This window comes from Streptopelia decaocto (assembly GCF_964273445.1).
Source record: "Streptopelia decaocto genome assembly, chromosome: 18".
In the NCBI taxonomy this organism is placed as follows: domain Eukaryota; kingdom Metazoa; phylum Chordata; class Aves; order Columbiformes; family Columbidae; genus Streptopelia; species Streptopelia decaocto.
Window position 1 is genome coordinate 8,572,366 of NC_138673.1, and position 19,336 is coordinate 8,591,701.

Here is a 19,336-nt window from a genome sequence, read left to right on the forward strand (position 1 = left end):
CTGGGCTGTGATGTTGCTCCGGTCCCTGGTGAAGGGTGCAGCAGGTTCCTGTTCTGCACAGCGTGTGCTGAGGTGCGGGGTCAGAAGGTGCAATTCATGTCAAGGGTCCTTTTGCCTTGTGCTTCTCCACGGAAACCTCTGGGTTGGATCCAGAAAGGCCAGGCAAGTTTTGAGATGACAGAAGTAGCCATGGAGCGAGCTGTGGGCCATAGCTTCAGATTTTAATGCTGATTTTTTTTTTTTTGAAGCCAAAAGCATTTGAAATGTTTCAATTCAAAATGTGGTTGTAATGGTGTAGGAGAAGAAGTTGAATCATCACCCCTTTCCCCCACAGTTTGCTAAAGTGAATCTGTCCCCACTTTTTTTCTGGCCTCTGTCCTAGAACAGAAGGAGGACGGCCCAGCGAAGGGTGTTCTGAGCTGCAGACGGTGGGGAGGGTGGGCTGGTTCCCCTGCCCTCCTGACACGGCCTCCCCAGGCCCCGCTGCCTGCTCCAAATCAGGATTTTCTGCTAATGCGTTTACAGTTACTTAAAGCTTATGCTGGGGAGCACAGAGACGCCTTTGCTGAGTTAGGCGGTTGTAAACAAGCCGATACTGAAGGAGCTCTACTTATAATCCATGAGAGGATTCTGCCTGCAGAGGATGTATTTTGCGACTTCATTCTTGCAGAGCGCTCGCATCAGTGTTTTGTTTTAAGATCTTATCGAGTTGGGATCCACACCTCTCGTTTCTTGTAAACATTGTGTGACATGTAACGGCAGTGGTTGAACAGCGAATTAAGATGTTCTCCTTTTCTCACCAGATCCCTGGTTCTTGTTTCCTGCTAAAAGTGAGCCTGTGCTTTGAAGTGAAAGTTGGAAATGCTGTAGGGAGGGCAGAGATGTTGCTTTCATCTCATGAAGATGTCAAGTGCCTATTTTTTTTTAAGCTTTCTTTGCAGGTGTCTCTTTCATGGTGCCAGGATTGGAATAACTGGCAAAAGTGTGTTGATCATCGCGCTCCCCTGTGTCCTCTGGATCACCAGATTTTGAATGAGTGATTTCCTTTCTTTGCTGTTTGTGGGTAGTTGTGTCAGGGCTGTATTGAGGAAGCCAGCATCAGTACCTGTAAATCCACATTCCCTCAAAGGCTCCTTGACTCACGCATTGAATACCTGTTGCTGAGAGAGAATTTAATTAAGGAACTGGTCACTCTGGTGTAGGTCCTGGCTGGCAGTTCAGAAGGTCCTTGATCGAGTGTTGTACTACATGAGCGCTGCAAGGATTACAGAGGAGTAAAAACCATTTATTTTGTGTTCTTGCATCACGGCCTTGCCTTCGACTGTGTGCATGGAGGCCTCTTGAAGAAACACCAACAAAGCCAGGCTTTTGTTGGTCAGTAACTGGCAAAGCTTTGCTTGAACCTGAGCAGGGTCTTCATTAGGAATGGTTCTGAAGGGCTGGAGCGGTGGGGATCACAGAGCAGAGCCTGGGATGGAGAAACGGCCAGTTCAGCTCTCTTAGCTGCTTTGAAGCCATGATGTTCAAGGCAGAATGGGATATCTGGGTGTATTTATCACTTTGAAACCAGAGCAAAATATACTGTTGCCTTTTTCTTTTCCCCTCCTTGATAGAGCTGTAAGTTGGTCCTTTAGGATGTTCCCTCTTTCCCATGCTTGCTAATTCAGAGGTCTTGTCTTCTGGATCTAATTACAGTCACTAAAAACTGAGACTAGGTTTCCTTTTCCTTCCAGAAGCCAAGGCGAGTCCACAGAAGAGATGGACTACTGTGACTTGGGGATTTTTCAGTTCTTTAGAGGAGATCTTTAGCTGGTGAATTGGCACGTCTGTTGGTGGGGTGATGCCGATTGAGCATCTGGACCTCTTTTTTCCCCAAACAAAGATGTTTTATAGTTTGTCTTCTTTGTGGGGGGAAGAAAATGCAGTTTTCCAGGTGTGCTGCTGCTCCGGAGCGCTGGGTCCTGGGCCTGAATCATGTTCCCTGTTGCCCCCATCAGACCCTGCTCTTCATCCTGCACAAAACCCAGCAGTCAGTTCTATGTTTTGTGCTGTGTCTTATTTGCCATTTTGTTCCTCATTTGTCAGGGCAAGTCGTTGTCTTGCAGGACATAGTAAGCTGATTATTTGTGTGTTCTGGCTTCGCAGCCCTCGACTCGATAGCCACGTCTGCCGGGCCTGTCTGGGAGTGTTTTTTACCCGCCGACACGGGATGTGTCGGACGTCGGGAGCAGCTTCGTCTCCGGAAGCGTCACCGGACTGGCCAAGCCACTTAAGGCTGCAGGAAATAACATAATTAATGAGACTTAGTTCTCCCACATCTTGTACCTGACAATCTCAAAGCACTTGACAATGCTAATTAAAGCTAATCACACTCCTCTGTTTTTAGTAAATAGCTATTATCCCTGCTTCACTCTTGCTTTAACAAATGATAGTGCCAGGCAATGTGAGTCACTGGAAGTTATGGGAATCCAACCCGTAACAGCTGCTTTCCGGTCTCTTTGCGCAGGCTTATGTGTCTGAGCAGAGATCGTTTCTTTTACACCTGTTCAAGTGTCGGGATAGTGTGTTAAAAGGTGCGATGTTTTGCTGACTCACCAAAATATGCGGCGCTTTTTTCTTCCTGCTATTGTGACTCGTAAAGAACTAAACTCCCTAGGTCGAGCAAGGTCTATTAAAAGCTTCAAAAGCCGAGGATGCTTTGAATTTGCCCTTCAGAGAACTTTTTGATGGGCCGAGAGGGGAGGCAGAGCAGTGTCAGCGCCGCCCTCTCGCTTCTCCTGTTTCACGTTGGCGGTGGCTTCACCACGAGGACAGAAATGCGGCGCAGTGTCGCCCGCGCGTCCACAGCTCAGCCACGGAACTCGACGTTTCGGTGATGAAATATTCCTGAAGGGTGGCTCGAGCAGTGTGTTATTAAAAACAGATTGTCCAGCATCACACACAAAAAAGATGGAGTTAATAATTAACTGTGGAGAGGGGGGGAAAAAAACTCTTTAACGAGAATCCCGGGAGCTCCCAGCTGAAGAGCTGCGAGAGGTGAGTCAGTTCACATACCTTGGCAGGAACCGCAGGTTCGTGGGGAAATCCGGGAGGAACTAATGACAGAAACTGGCAGGGTAGCAGCTGACTGGCCGTCTTACACTAGATTTAGTTATAAAGGAACTGTCGTGTGAAGACTTGAGCTATAAATCTTCACCTGACTTTGCCTCCTTGACATACGAGTTGCTGCTCCGTCAATGGAAATGAAAGCTAGAAAGAAGACAGAGAGTTAGTACCTCATTAATATAGTAACCGTTGCATAAAAAGTGTTACTGGCAGAGGTCGGTCAGAAGTCAACATCTTATCCTTGGCTTTACTCAGAAAAAGAGACTGATGTAGATAAGTAAAGCGACTCTCTCCTGTGACAGCCGCACTTGTGCGCGGTGTGAGGTTGGGTGAGAGATGCTGTGGGGAAGAACCCTCTGAGCAGCTGGAAACCTCCAGGATTTGACCAGGGGAGCCTGCAAACAGTCAGTCATGACAGGCAGATGTGGCAGATCCTTCTTGCAGCTGCAAATGGCTTTGAGGATGTTGGGAGGATGCTTACAAGAGATAATGTTCTCACCGTGTTCCCTGTCAGCACCCAGCTGTTATCAGGGAAACAGGTGATCCATCCAGCAGACCAAATAAATTAAATCTAGTCATACCTGCGTTTGCCAAAATGGAATGTAATAAAACAATCTAAGGAGCACAAAGAAATGTAATGATAAGAGATGATTTGGATAGCTAGACTGTTCTACAATTAAAACAAACGAGGAAGAGAAGTTGGGAAGGTACAGAGTGTTTGCATTTTGTCAGTAATTGCTCAGTTGGGGGGACAGAGCTTTTCCCTGGTGTCTTTTGTTCAGCTTGGAACTAGAATAACAAGACGAGGCTCATCTTCATTTGTAGAACCCTGTATATGCATAATATTGGCAAAATCTGGTGTCCTTGATCTGTGGCTCCAGGCACAACCATTAGGCTGGACGTGCTGCTTTCTCAGGTTGGATGTGTTGCTTTCTTCAGCAGGAAGATGGGTATGAGCTGAAGAGCTGAATCTTCCTGTGTGTTTGAGCCATTGCTGTTGTTTCACTCGAGTGCATCGTATCCACTCGGCCAATGCAGCTGAAGGACTGTGAGCCCGTTGCGGGGGATGCTGGCTGGAGGTTTCCTGAGACGTGAAGGAGGAAATGAAGCCATTTGTGTTTTAAATTAATTCAGCTCGCAGTCCTTGTTTATTTGTGGCGAAAGCGGGGTTTGCTGGTAGGAACAAACCCAAGTGCTGGCTTGTTTCACGTTTTCCCTGGCTGACTGTGATGCTTTGCTGCTCAGATGTTTCCTCCTGCACTGGGTAACGCGTGCTGGCATCTGTTGGGACTGATTTGGACGGCGCTGGATGGTACCTGCGCGGTGAAGGTGGGCAGCCCGCAGCGCCAGCGCTCGCCGTGCCGCTCCTTATCAGCAGCGCAGGCTCCTCTGCGTTGCAAAGATACGGCTGCCAGGCAACTCGGGGAGAGTGGGAAGCGGATTCAGCCGGAGGTGTCAGTCACTCCTCGGCAGAGCCGAATCCTGCAGTCGCTGTTCATGCGGTTTGGTAGAAAGACCCAGAAAAGAGAAAAAATGTTGGAGCCGGCCCTGTGAGGTGATGCCTGTCCTGGCTGCTTTGTGCCTTCTGAGATGAAATTGTAAAGGGAAGAATTTGATTAAAATTTCCAGAATGATTTCCCTTCCCTGCATCCCAGTGGTGTCTGGTGCGTCTGAGCGGGTTGTTTTGAAATCTTTGTTCTGAAATGCGGGGAGAGGCGAGTTAGAGGTTCTGACGCTGAACGGCCCAAGTCCAGCCGTAGATCTGTAAATAAGTTCAGAAAGGTGTCATGGTCGTCAGGTCCCTGTAGTCTGCAGCCAGGAAAGAAGCATCTCTGCCCTGTTCTCGTTGAGCTGTTTTAACCTGGTCTTTGCTTTCTGGTCAGTCGTGCGCTGCGGTTCAAGACAAGCAGCTGTTGCTGTGGATGCAGGAGTCGCCTGGACTCGCTGCTCACCACGTGGTTGCACTTGAGAACCTGAAAATGCACCGATGTGGGTGTTACCTCTTTAAAAAAACAAGTGAAACCTTTAAATTTTATTTAATCTCCAAATTGGCAGAAGGTAAATCAACTATGTGAAGAGCAGTTGTTTTAAAATCACTTTGGTTTTACTAAGTTATGGATTAATGGTGTATACAATGACAGAGCTAGATGGACTTAAACCCAAAGTGAGTTTTAAAGATTTGCTCTTTGTTCCTTTTACGTTTCAGCTCGTTTTATGTGCTTTCCACATAATCTCCATGGACAGTCTCTCTATTGGAGAGAGACCAGGAAGGTGGTTGTAGGGCTGCTGAGTCTATTTTTCATGGCAGGATTGTTGATAGACTGACACATTGCCTATTTCTAAAAAAGAAAACAAAAATACAACACCTTTAAAACGTGATTATAATAATCGCAGTGACAGTTTTAGTGTTGCTGCTGTTCAGCAGAGCAGTATCTCAGTGTTTTTCCAGGCTGGGCGTGTGGAGCACGGCAGGTGCAGCACGGTTGGCGTCCCTGTCCCTCATTCACTATGGCCAGACAGTCTCCAATTGCTTTTTGCTGAATCCCTCTTTTTTTTTTTAATGCCCTCTAGTGGTTACCTGGCAGTTGTCTGCAATATTGTTTGCCATCACAATTGCCTTTTGCATCCATCCATCCATCCATCCTTCCAGATCCTTTTTTCCAGCGTCATTAGATGCTTCCCGGCACCGAAGGGCATTGTCCCCAGTGCGTGCAGAGAGAACCAGCACCGCAGAGACAAAGTGGCTTGGTAGGAGATATCCAGAGGAATAAAGGGGGTTAAATATCTTTCCAGTTGGAGGCTATCTAAAGGAGAAACCTGCTCCATTATTTGTATTGTGGTTGTGTCCATATATCTGATAAAAGTGCAGAGGATTCCTGTTGGCCATCTTCCACCCTTTTTCTTGGTATTTTCCTGTCTCTGAGGGTTTGCAAGGTTTGGAGAATGAGCTGGGGAGTGCAGGCATTAGAGAAGGACACGGTTCATGTGTCAGTAGTGACTTGTGTTGATTGCACTGAGCTGCATGCCGTGTCATCTCATCAGGTGTTGGAAATTGGTGCATTTCAGAACCTGATACAGAAGGAGTAAAGATACGTCATGTACACCCACATCTTATTTAAACTCCTTTCTTGGCTTTCCCTTGTGTTCCGCGTTTAAATTCAGAATGGTCATCCTTTCTTTTGGGGCCTTTCACAATGTACATCCCACCCTCCTGCCTTCAGATGACCCAAACAGGGTCTTTTCTTGCAATACCACATCAGGGTACAAAGCTCCTTCACTGGAGCTTCAGCACCTGGAATTCTGAAACTAACTTTTATTCCATAGGGAAGACCGGCAAAACTGGGCATTAAACCCAGGCTCTAGTCGCAGCTTAGAGACCAGCCTTCCCCTTTGAAACCGCAGTGCATTAAGTAATGTTTAGGCAGCTTCCAGGTCAAGAAAAGCCTGGTAAGTAAATGTGTTTAACTCGAGCATTTTCTTAGAATCATACTAAGACCCTACAGCACAGCCGGCTGCTGCAATTGTTTGTGACCTCGTAAAAATGGAAGACTTTCCAAACCCCATTCCTCTTGTTCTTTCGTTGCATTTGGCATACGTACATCTCTGATTCTTTCTATATTAATGAGAAGAAACACCAAAGGAGGAAGGCTGGGTTTCCAAAGATATGGACTTTTTTTCAGACCTACTACAGGCAGCTTTCTGTAGCATTTGCTATCTTTTAATAAATACTTAAATGGACTAAAGTTTATCTTAAAAATCAAATAATCCATGAAACAAGCCCTCAGACCCAACAAACCTGTTGTTTGCCCTGCCAGAAGGAACAGGAACATTTGCATCTGAGCTGCACTGCACATGGGTTTTATGCAAAATTAGGGTTCTCTGTGGTGGTTTTTGTTCTCTGCCATTGTGCCATATGGACTCGTACAAGCAGTAGCCTTGTCTGGCAAGCGTTTGGCACGGACTTGGCATTTCTCGGTTTTGCGTTTCCTGAATCATTAACAGCTTCATGTTGCACAGGTGGAGGGTGAAGACTGAACCAAAAAGTTGTTGGAACTGCACAATGCGTGTCCTGGTTTTTCCTTCGTGGAGGTGGCGTCTGCTCCAAACCGAGCGGGGCAGCCCTGGCACACACAGTGCGATAACCACAACAAATGATGCTGAGAAGCTTTTTCCCTTAGAATTCTTTCCTTTTCTCTAGACCAGTTTCCTGACTTCCTGTGAACTAATTGATATGCAGAGATTTCTGTTCCATCCTGAGTGCATCCATCCCAGAGATAAATTTCTCTTGAAGAAGGACAAAAGGCAAATACTGGTTTATGTTGCTGGTGACAGATACTTATTCTCTCTCTAACAGCGCTGAGCATGACGATAAAGTAATCAAAGCTCATCGTTCTGATAAACCAGAGGCACAGCCTAAAATCATCCCCCTGCCTTTGTTCTGCGGTAGAATGGATGCATCATTAGCTGTTAAATGTAGTTTAATTCAAAGGTGTTTGCTACTAGGCCAGAAAAAAAAAAACAAAATTAAAAATAGGGTTTTGCATTGCTGAGAGCCACAGATCCTATTTAATACATTTTGAGATAATATTTGAGACAGAAATGGGTTTTACAAGCTGCTAGCCATGCTTATAGGATGTAAGAAAGTATTTGCTATTGTTTTTCCCTCTCCTATACTATGATGAGGACAGAGCTTTTGTGAGATAGTGCACAAGTGACCAGGCTGTTGGGCTGAATGCTGTATGAAGGCAGTGCCTTTATAAAGCGTGGCTGCCATATACGAGCTTATCTGAAGGGGTTTTTCGTGGTAGTTTCTTACTGAGGTTTCCCACCAAGATCTTAACTCGCAAATCTTCATTCTCACGCCTGCTTTAAGCAGAGAGATCCGTTTGATTTGCCTTCTCAGCACAGTACTGAGAACAGGAATTGCAATTAATCTTAATCTGGGCTCTGATATCATCTCACTTTAATATTGTGTTTTTGTCTGCTTCAAAAAGGTCAGATGTTTTTGTTGTGTTAAATGTGTTAGGAGGTCAAATACATGAATGCTCACGAAATGCTTTTGCAGAAAGCTGCGTGCAGCAGATAATTTGTTTGTGTGTGTGTGTGTTCATTTCTCTGTTACATAAACGCAGCTGTAGGATTTCCTGGTTTACTTGTTGTTCTGGTGCTCAGGAGGCCTGGGCAGAGGGGTCGGCAAACAACAAATAAAGGAATTGCTCTTATGTTATTCTGGTTGGGTACCGTTTGTGTCTGCGTTCGGCTCTGATGTCTGTGGGCTGCTTTCTCCAGCCATTCTGCTGCAGCACTAGGCAGCTGATCAGAAAATAAGTGTTTGGCACAGCAGGATGGGAGGGAAGGAGTAAAACTGGTGGTGGGTATGTTCACCTGTCTGTGCTGAAGAAAAGGAGAGGCGGGGGATTGCAGCATTTCATTGCAAATCAGTGGAATCTCAGGTTTAGGCACAATCTGTTTTCTCATTCAGAAATGGGGTGAGGTGATTGCCAGTCCTCGCGCTTTCCTCCAGATGGTCTGTCCAACGTAATCTGTTCCTTCCAGACAGCGCCTTGGAATCCAATTGCGTTTGGCCCCAGAAAGAGCACACTCGGTCTCCTGCATCCGTGCGCTTGGAGGACAAGGCACATGGCTCACAAATTCCAGGTTCCCAGTTCTGTGGCGGCTGGGATATAAGGTATCGGCTGCTGAATTCGGGGCTTGGCATTTGGGGATGGGTCTGTTGTCTTGTGAGTGTAAAGGCTGGTGCGTGGTCAGTTCAGCAGTGCGAGGATCTGTTGCTTTTACTTACATCTAGTCAGCAGAAAATAAGGACAGATTCTGCTTTGGTTTGCATCTTGTTTCTGCCCCGTTGCAAGCTTAAGGTTCAGTCATTGAAGTCCTTGTCACTGTATAGGGGAAAACAATGCTGTCTAATGCAAAGCTGTTATAACCTGAAACTATAATACCTCAGTTTTGACAAAATTGCACGTGGAGGACTCGGGCAGGATACAGGTGAAGACTGCCTGATTTCTCTTATATCTCAGATTAGTGCAAAAGATAAATCTTGCTGATGCCCAGAGATGCAGCTGTGTAGCAAATAGCGCACAGGCAGTCTGCTCACTTACAGGCTGGCCACATGAATTCCTGGCAAGAGCCTTTTTGACTGTACAAGAGGAGATTTAGATCCTAACCATCTGCCAAGTGAGCAGTTCTGTGTCAGGATGGGTCTTCCAAAGCTCTCACTGTAACTTTAATTGGAAAAGGTTAATCTGTTTACCTAGTGTTTGCAAAGAGCTTTAAGGATGAAAAGTGCTACGTAAGTGCTGACTATTATGATCATGATAGATATGCTTTATCAGCAGTTTGCAGGATGAGTAAGTCTTTTTCTTCTTTCCCATTTGAGTGTAAGGGACCTGCCTTCTGGAGAGCAGAAGAAAAATATTTCAGAAAAAGGGGAAAATGGGTATCTGTTGTTGGCTGGTGCCTGTCCCCTGTTGAGCACTGTGCACGGTTGTAATATCATGGACCTTATCACCAAATGATGCCCGTGGGAGCCTGTGCCGACCTTCCCGTGTAGAGTTTGGAGGATCTGTTCACTGGGCAGCTTGTGGACCGTGTTCCTGGCTCTCAGGGGTGGCCCAGCAGGTGATGCTCTCAGAAGCGCTAAAGAACTTGGGTGCCTTGAATCTTCTTTTTCAGTGATGCTGAGAAGACTTAAGGAGCAGAATATTGAAGACGGGTGTTTCCATAATGGTGCTTTACCTACGTGATGAGGGTTTTTTGCACATCTCGCTGTCTGACGGTGAGGCTTTCCAGCAGGGAGCTATTTTAGCGATGTAGCAGCACAGTGACCTGGGCTGGCTTTATTCTAACCTAGAAGATTATCAGCTGTGATTCAGGCAAGTTACGCACGCTGGCTCAGAGACCAGCTCTTAAGCTCTTGTACTTTTCTGTTTTGTCCACTTCAGAAATCCCCATTGCAGGTCAGGTGTGGGGGGTTTATTTCTTGTTTCTCGTGGTCGTTTTGGGGTAACGTTGTTCCAGTATTTGATGCACAGAGTGCAGACTCAGAAACTGAACAGAATCACATGTTTTATGGCAAGGAAAATCCTCCTGGGAGGAGCAGCCAGAGTTCATGATTAATTTCTAGAGCATGCATGCACGCCATGTTTCGGGGAGGGAGGGGAGCTGCCTCCTTTATCCGTTATGCTTCTTCCATCATCAGAAGGAACACTTGTAGCTGGTATGGTTTAGAGATGTGGGATCTGAAAAACTGATTTCTGCCAACAAAAAGAGGCCCAGACTTGAGCTGCCTTGCAGGTTCTGTCAGATGATGTCAGATTGTAAAATGGTGTTTCCGTCCTGAATAGGATTCTTAACTGTCTCTTGCTATCAAGAATAGTCTTTGGAGGCTGATCCTCGCTTTGACTGCTGTCAGATGTTCCAAGTTTAAAAAAAGATAATAAATGCTAGAGTGTGGTTTATAGAGTAGCTTCTACATTTGGAGCCTGCCGGGAGTTCTAAAGGAGAGTGTAATGCAGTAAAGCTCCATTTCCCATGTGGAAACTGGGGCAAAATGGAGAGAAGAACTGGTTTGGTGGCTCGTGCGCTTTTCTGGTGGCTGAGGAGACCCAGGTCCCGGCTTTCCCGCAGGTTTCTGGGCTGTCCCATCAGCGGGTCGCGCTGGGCAGCAGCCGGCAGGGCTGGCTGGGGGTCCCGGTTTGCTCCCTGTCCAGCAGGACCCAGCTTCTCCAAGCGCTGGTGCGGAGATGGGCCTCGGTGCGTGCGGCTCTGCAGAGGCGTTTGGGACAGACTAAGCTTGGTGAAAATAATATTTTTAGCATCTTTGTGGCTCTGTAGTCACTTGCAAATCCATTAACTGCTGAAAGAACAGAGATTGCGGTGGGAAGATGGTAGATAACAGAAGCAGGGAGATGTGAGGGCAGTCAGCAAATCAGTGGTGGAGCTGTGAATGAAACTCTGTCCTCTTTGATCCAAGCTGCAGACATCACACCCATCTCCTGGCTGCTCTGACTCTTCCCTGCTCTCTCCATCAAAGGCTGGATCGTTCTGTGAGCTTAGAGACCATTTTGTGAGCTGAGTGTTCTGTCTCTGTTCTTTTTTTTTTTTTTGAACTTAGGTTTGTGCGAATTCCCCCGTTCCCTCTGCCCGAATCTCTTCCTCTGAAGCGGTCACCAGCGTGTGGAGCCTGCCCCACACCCATCACCTGCCAAACCACGGCCTTTACCTGCGTGTTCCGCTGTTTCCCGTGCGACCCGTCCTGCGGGAGCGCCTCCTGGGCCACCCCCGAGTTCACGCAGCGCTCCGTGGCTCCAATGGTGAAGATGACAAGGTCCAAGACTTTCCAGGCGTATCTGCCTTCGTGCCACAGGACCTACAGCTGCATCCACTGCCGGGCTCATCTCGCCAACCACGATGAGCTCATTTCCAAGGTACGTGCGTGGCCTCGCCCGCAGGTGCTGGGCGGACGCCTCCTCCCCAGGGAGCGGAAGGTGCGTTCGCCCTCGCTGCAGGTCACTTGGCGTGGCCTGAACCGGTACCGCCGTTTTTTTTTGCTTGGAAAATTGGCTGCCAGCCTGAAGGACCTATTTGCGAGCTGCTGCTTTTGTTTTAAGTGATTCCCACTGCCCTTACTTATTTTTTCAAAGCTTTGGGTTGGACTAGATGGTCTCCAGAGGTCCCTTCCAAGCCCAACCATTCTGTGATCTTGAAAATAGCTGTAGGGGACAGTTTTCCACCTTTGGGCCTCCAGAGCGCTTACAGGTGGTCCATGTCTCCCATGATACCGCCTCCTCCCTCTCATTTCCAGTTGTAAAACTGCACTACCTGATGGCCAGGACTGTGTGAATTACCTTCCTGATACTTCTTGTTCGTGTACGTGCTTTTCAGCACAGCCAAAGGGTTGTTGCATGGTTGTGATTTGGAGGCGAAGTGTTTGGAGATGTTCTCTCTGCTGAACTCAGAGCTGCACCAAACAACTACACTAAAGCCCCTAGTGAAGGGGAGGTTCTCTGATGCTTCTACCAAAATACAAGGCAACTTTCCGAAGACTGAGAGTTGGTGCTCAAACCCTCATATTGTTGCCATTCTACTAACAAGACTTTGCAGTGGAAAAGCAAGGGGTGGATAGTGGGCTGTGCTCGGAGCTGGCGAGGGTGGAAGGATTCTGTCCTGTCTTCTGATCTGTTGATCACAAGGGAAAAGGGCTTGAGGATAGGCTAAATTAAAAGCTTTCAGAGCTGGTAGGTCAGGGGCCTTTACAGAAGCAGCAGGCCAGTAAGAGGATCTCTTTCTGAAGTGTGAAAACTAAACGTTCTCGAGTGTCTGTTGGAGCCTGCAGTGCCTGCCTGTGGTCAGGCATCAAGTTTCCAGGTTCTGGCTGCCTTGGCAATCAACTATTTAATAAAGTTCATTCAGTTTATAAAGTTTGTGTTAGGAAAAGCAGACACACCATAAGATTTATTAGCTGAGAGGCAATAGTGCTGTGAGCTCTGTGTGAGTGTGCACAACTTAAACCAGTTCAGCTTCTCAGAGCAGCCTTGAGGGAAAGGCCGGGGTTGGAAGGGACAGAGGTGCTCTGCCCGTCGGAACGTGTGTGCTGCTTCCCCTTCCTGTTGGCATGGGAAAGACTGGAATGTGTCGCCTTGCACCAAGGGCATCTGTCCTTCCAAGCTTGACATCTGAGCAGCTCTGGGTGTCCTTTCGGATTCTCCGTGCTGGGTGCTCAGATGTCTCCTCTCCCGTCAGAGGCCACCTCCATCCTTTTTCTCTCGGTTGTTGCATGGGCCAGGTTGATCCGCACCTCCATGGTGGTGTCTCCATGCCGAACAATTGAATTTAAATATTCTGGTATGAATAATGCTGGTTGCGGACTGCTACAATTTTGGTTTTTCCAATTTGTGAATAGGCAGGCTTCCTATTAGGACTCACTTGTGAGTCATTCTGGGCCTGGTGAGGGTTCCTCTTGCTCTGGTACAGTTGCAGTTGTTCCTAGCAGAGCTGTCCCTGGGGACCATCAAGCCTCGGGCTCTTCAAGAGGAGGAGTTTGTACAGTTCCTCAACAGAAAGAAGGTTTGAAATGTAAATGGCAACAGCAGCCTGGATGTGAAATATGTTGAAACCCTCAGACCTGCTACGTGACTCCTGTGCTCAGTTGAGATATCTGTAAAATGGGGTAGTCACTCCCCTGCCTTTCTGTTGGGAGTTGTTGCCAGCTGGATTCTCTGTTGGAATACGATATGGTTTACTGTACGAAGAAGGAGACTTGTTTTACTTATTGCTTTTATGGTGGATTAGAATTTGCACTCTGCTTTGGCTGATCCCCAGCCAGGGCAAACACAAGGCTGTGCGTGCCCGGCGCTTTCACCTCTGACGTTTCCTTCCCCAACTTGTTCCACGTCCACGATGGATCGCGTCCCCTGCACGGTGCAGCCAGCTTTGCAGGTAAGCAGTTCCAGCAGGGCAATGCCAGCGCTGCAGGCTGCTCGGAATTGGAGCTTCCAGCTGTCAAGGCATGAAGTAACTGCCCAAGAATGCTGACTGCTAAAATGTGGACACGGGAGGGAAGGTATGAAAGCGCAATATGAGGCTGTGTGCATTGAATCATGGAAGTATTAACTACGGTGTGCTACGGTGCTTGTATCTGCTCGTTCTGAAAGTTCATTGTAGACCGCGGCGTAAATTTGTAATAGCGTTGGGACCACATTGCTAGTGGGTGATGCAGCTTGGACGTAAAAGCTTTAGGGGTTTAGGTTTTATTTTTCGTAGTTCTAAACCCTGTAAGATACATTATTTGTAGAATTGAAAAACTTTATAAAACAAGTAATTGTGCAATCGTAATTTGTACAACTGGCTGTTAAACTGAGAACAGAAGGGCAGTCCCTGCCTCAAGGGGTTTCCAATATGTGTAGAAACTTTTCCCAGGCAAACTTAAATAGTCGTCTTTTTATCTGTTTGAGTTAGATTTTAAACGTCTCCCTAAGGCCTTCTGCAGTTCTTTCATCACAGCCTGGTATTAGCATCTGAGACCCAGGCAGTGCAATTGCCATGCTTGGTTTCCATGTGAAAATGTGGCAAATGGAAGGAAGAAACAAGCACCGTGAGGACTGGGAAGGGAGGGGAAGATTTTGTCAGACTGGAGTGTTTCTCAGACTGAAGCGTATCCCGTCTTGAACCTGACTATGACACTTTAATCGGAACAGCCCAAATGACACCATCTTTGGAAGAGTTCCCCAGAAAACAAGCTTTTATGTAACAGCAGGGTGTTGGTGGTTTGGCTTGATGAAGTTAATTCCTCTGTTCCTTTTGCCCCAAGTTGCGCAGAGACCACATGAGAGCCATGAGCTTTTAGCTCCTTTGGATACACACGAATCGCAGCACTGGCTCGTGCCGTTGGCTGGAACACGAGCTGGAGCTGAATCCCGGTATTGTTCTATGTCAGTCAATACTTTATTTCCCCTTCATCTCCAAGTTTCCCCCTTAGCCCTTCAGCACCAGCGTTAACTTACTCTGACTTCAAAGTGTTTTGCCGGGACCACGTATCCAAAACCTCTTTGACAAATACGCCTTGGCAGGACAGTTTTTGCTCTCTTTTCTACTTAAGGAAAACCTTGTGCATTAAAACGAGTGGAAGGTTTCTCAATAAGCTATTGCTATTTAAAGAAAATAATCGATGCAGAGGCTTTTAAGAAGATCCGAAGCTGTTACATGAAGCCGGTTACTAAAATGTTGCCTTCTTACTTGGCCTTTTATCTTCTGCAACTGACGGGAGAAAGTGGTTTGGTATGTCTGATTTGTAATAAGATCTAAATTGTGGGTTGGATCGTCTGGCCAAGAAGGGCCTTATAGACTTAGGAAATATAAGGTGATAAGATAGATTGGGTGGAGTAAGTAACTAGTTTCCTTTTATACGTTCCTTTGGTGTCTGGGTTAGCATGAGTGGAGGTTCTTTTTCCCTTGTAGCGAAGCATCATTTAAAAATCTCTGCCAGATTTAGTACATTCTCTTGTTTCATTGCTTTTTCCAATGCCTAAGTGGACTGAGACTTGGGGAACTCAGCCTTGCCCTGCAACAGATTCATCTGTGACCTTGAGTAAGTCCCTTCATCTCTTTGTTCCTCCTTTCCCCACCTGTACAATTGAAATGCTGCTGGTTTGTCCAGTCTGCTTGGAAGATAAAGCTTTGGAGCAGGTACTGTCTGCTCTTATGAATTAGTACAGTGTGTTCTAATCCTCTTTGGCTTTACTGTAAAAACAAAAACACCATGCCAGGCAACTGTAGTTCAAAAGCGTATTTCAATGCCTTCCAATTGCCAAAAAAATAAGTGAAAGATACTTGTTACATTTATCTTTCCCAGACACAGCATTCCCATGGCTTTTAGAATGTTTGAGAAACATCTATATTTGATAATCAGTGGTGGTAGAACTTCTCTAGGAAGGAGATGGAGGGGCTTTTCTTGAGAAATGGGCCTTCCACATCACTTTCTAGTGGGGCCTGGGGGAGCAGCCAACAAAATAGACATTTACCAGTGTAAATGACATCTTAAAGTGGCAGATGTGATGCTGGTTTCTACCTACTCTGTGCTCTTCACATCCTTCGTCAGCCTTTTCTATTTGAATTCATACGTACCTGGTGCACAGTAAAAAACAGAGTGGAGCAAGAGCAGAAAGATACAGGCCAAACAGAGCCGTGGTGGTGTCTTTCTTGCTGGCTTTTTTTTAGCTATGTGAACAGTAATTCAGCAGAAATGTCCCCAATTATGGAAATATGTAGGGAATGTCTTGTGGGCTCCTGCAGTTTCTTTTTTTCCGTGAATTACTGTGATCCAACTGCTCAGCATTATGCGGTGCTGTGTCCTCTGAAGTTAGCCTGAGGCTTGCTGAGGAGGTTTAATGTTTCCCTTTGATGTCTTCACGGGACCCTTAGTGAACATGAAATCCTTCAACACAAAAGGCTGCAGCTCCTCCAGCATGGAGAATTTGGAGAAAAACAGAGAACTTGTGTGTGCCTGAATTTCTCAACTGGTGTTGGATTGTTGGCTGGGGAGCCCATAGAAGATCTTCGCCATGATCTCAGGTGGAAGTTGCAAGATTTGTAGGCAAATGTGGCTCCTGGTCATTGCGACCTCGTTGCTTCCCTGGCGAACAGGCTGCTGGAGCCTGAGCTGCTTGGTACAACAGCCTCTCACTGAGCTTCACAGCATCAAACTTTGCTCCATGTTGCAACTGGGGGATCTTACAAGGATTTGGAGCTTTGGTGCTGGCTTTCAGGTCGATAAGTTGTGGATTGATTCAGCTGCGCTGAGGCGTTTAGTGCAACGTGCATAGGTGAAGTCAGCAGCAATCGTTGGGCTTTTTGGTGTTTGCTTTTGTGTGTCTTTTTGGATTTCGGTTTCTTCTGAGTCCATGGCCGAGGCAGCGCGTGATGTTCTCAGTGCTTCGCTTCTCACGAACCAGCTGAAATGTTAATGTCAGTTCACCTCGAAGACATGGAGGCATCTGCTGGGTGGGGGGAACGTGCACTCAAGCCAAAACGATCCTAAAATTACAATGTGGTGGTTTCAAAACTTTAATCTAATGGAAAGGGGTATTTAGTAAGTGTCCAAGGCTGGTCAAATGAAAATAATGGTGTGCGGGGTGAGGTGAGTATTTCCTTTCCCTGGGTAAAGTTCTCTACTATTTTTCATTACACGGGGTTTCCTCTTGCTTAAAAAGTAGATCTTGAGTTTAAGTTCCCACCTTCATGGCGATGAACTCGTAAGGCCAAGAGAAGCTATCACACCATTCATCGTGATTGCAGCACATCCTTCAGAAAAAGCATTTGGGCTTGATTTGAAGATTTCAAGAGCGAAAATTCAGTGCTCCCTTTGGTCGTTTTTTCCAGTGGTTAATCATCCTTACTGTTAAAAAAAACTGGAGATTTGAGTTTAGGTTTGTCTGGCTTGTGCTTCCCATCATTGGCCATTATTTTCTTTATTTTGCTACAGAAATAGATCTATAGTACCTACTGTTTCTCCCTATGAAAGGTTGTGGTACACAGTAACCAAGGTTACTCTTGATCACTTTTTTTGATAGGCTAAATAGATTCGGCTTTGTTATAGCGCAATGTCATTTTTTCCACTTCTATATCATTTTTATGGTTCTCTTCTACCTCTTTAGCATTTCAACATCTTTTTAGGAATGGGAACAGGGCTGTTCTCATTGTTCCAGGCTCAGACTCAGCAGTAACATCTTCACAGCATAAACATTTCATAATTGTATTAGTCCTACTGGCTCAGCACAGTGAGCCTCTGTTCATTTATTTGCTCTTAGCTCTTTATGTACCAGGTTTATCAATTTTATGCACATTTCTAGAAGCTGTCCAGTAGCTTTTGGATCCTGCTTTTCAGCTCTTGTTCCTTAATGAATTGTCACTTGTAGATATTATTCAGAGCTTGCTTTTAATTGCAAGTATTGCTAGAGTTCAAGCTGTAAGTGACAAACAGCAAAGCAGTTCTGTGATAAGTCGTTGGGAGTTGTTTAGCTTCCCATTGTCGCTGCTGTGAACTTGTGTCAAGGTATCTTGTAGTTCTTGCCTTCAGTTCTCAGTAGAACAATGTGTCATCAAAGTTGTTGAATAGGAACCTTTTCTGTAGCATTCTGACCAGGAGAATTGAGCGTTGATGAGGCGAAGATGAACTCCTGCAATCAAACCCATCCCCAGGACCTTTGCTGGGCTGTGGTTTGAGTGCTTCTCATCAGCTCTGAGCAGCCTTATTTGAGAGGGAATCAACAAATAAAAATGCCCTTTGCAGGAAAAAGTCAGGATATGAAATCTGAGCTGTGTGCTGAGTATTTGTAATACCTATCCCATAGTGCGGCTACCTACATTAGATCTTTCTGTCCTGTGTAATTGCGTCCTCTGGGGCTCACCCTACAAGTTCCGGGGCTCCCTCCATTCCTCCTGTCTGTAATAGGATCTGAAGACAGTCAGGATGTGGTTGTTTAATAGAAAAAGCCCAAGGTAATTTGTACATCCTTGTATAATTGTGTTTATACAGCAATTAATTGCTGCGTGATTTTAAAATATTTCATTCTGTTCCAAAAAAGAAGGAAAAAGGTCATAATTCAAAATGGTTTAGAATTCTCTGTCAAGGAGGAGGGACGGGGTAAATATGGATTTTTCTAATCCATCACTTTCTTTGTGGAAATAACTCTCATCTGCTGCTTCCTCTGCCTTAGAATTGATGACCTGGGCATAAATAAAATACTGTTCCCATTTATTATCCAGGGAACTGCCAGGGACAAAGGACAGTGAATCATCAGGGGTTTTGCTGCAAATCCTGAACAACTGGAGCACGGAGCTGATGGGGTCTGAGCCTTCCTGGGTCAGTTGGGTGATTCAGTTGGCAGAGGAGATGCCAGCAGGCTCAGCGCCTTGCTGATGGGGTGAGCTTCCCGTGCACGCGTGTGCTTTTAATCTGATTTATAGCGGTGAGAACAAGCCCAGGAAAAACGCAGGTATGAGCCTCACAACTCCGAGACCTCTGGTTTAATGTGCATTTTAGTCAGGGGCTCACGTGAGCGCACATCCGCAGGAACGATACGAATTTCAGTACCAAACGCTTATTTTATAGCGGACACGAACATTCAGAATTCAGGCAACAGACTGAAGAACAAAGGATAACTTTTGATGAACCTTCTCAGCAATAAGGTGAATATACAGCAGCTTCATCTCACTGCGGTGGATCTTACCCAGGGCCAGAGAGGAGCTGCTGCCCGGGACGGATCTGCTGCTGCTGAAAAGCAAGTCTGCTCTCATTGTCAGCATTGCTGCTATTTTGAGCCGAGCGGCTGTATTAATGGAAAACAGCATTCCACTGATACATGGGCAGCTGCTATTATGCTGCTAATTCAATAACTTGTTGCATTAGCAGTTTCCATTTCCCATCCCAGTTCTGTTTTCTGTTTATCTCTAAAACCCATGCGGTAGCAATAATTAATGTGGAAAGAAAGGGCTTTACCCTCCCCCCGCCACCCCTTTTTAAAATGATTTGATTGTTGGATGCTTTGAGCCGATATCAACCCACAGGAAGACAGCAGCGCTCAAAAACGGGGGAAAGTTTTGAAGCACAACAGTGGCAGCAACCAGAGACCATCAGCATCGCAAGAGATGCCCCGAAATATTGTGAAGTTTTAATAAATTTGATATTTTTTTTTTTTAATTTGCCTTCAGTTGT

General features: G+C 46.1%; 1 protein-coding gene across 4 annotated transcripts in view; it reads left to right on the top strand.

The window, feature by feature from the left end:
• The window catches only part of YPEL2 (yippee like 2), a 34,475-nt gene that overhangs the window by 702 nt on the left and 14,437 nt on the right, over positions 1-19,336 (top strand). For 3 of the 4 annotated variants that reach the window (XR_014185668.1, XM_082068701.1, XM_082068702.1), the window contains exon 2: positions 11,240-11,552. Coding sequence is in view for 3 of the 4 variants with exons in the window: in XM_082068701.1 (XP_081924827.1) it covers positions 11,436-11,552 (117 nt within the window). In the remaining variant the exon portion in view is untranslated. Of the gene's footprint in view, positions 1-8,661; positions 8,795-11,239; positions 11,553-19,336 lie in introns of all 4 variants that reach the window. The other variant, XM_082068703.1, reaches the window with a different exon arrangement.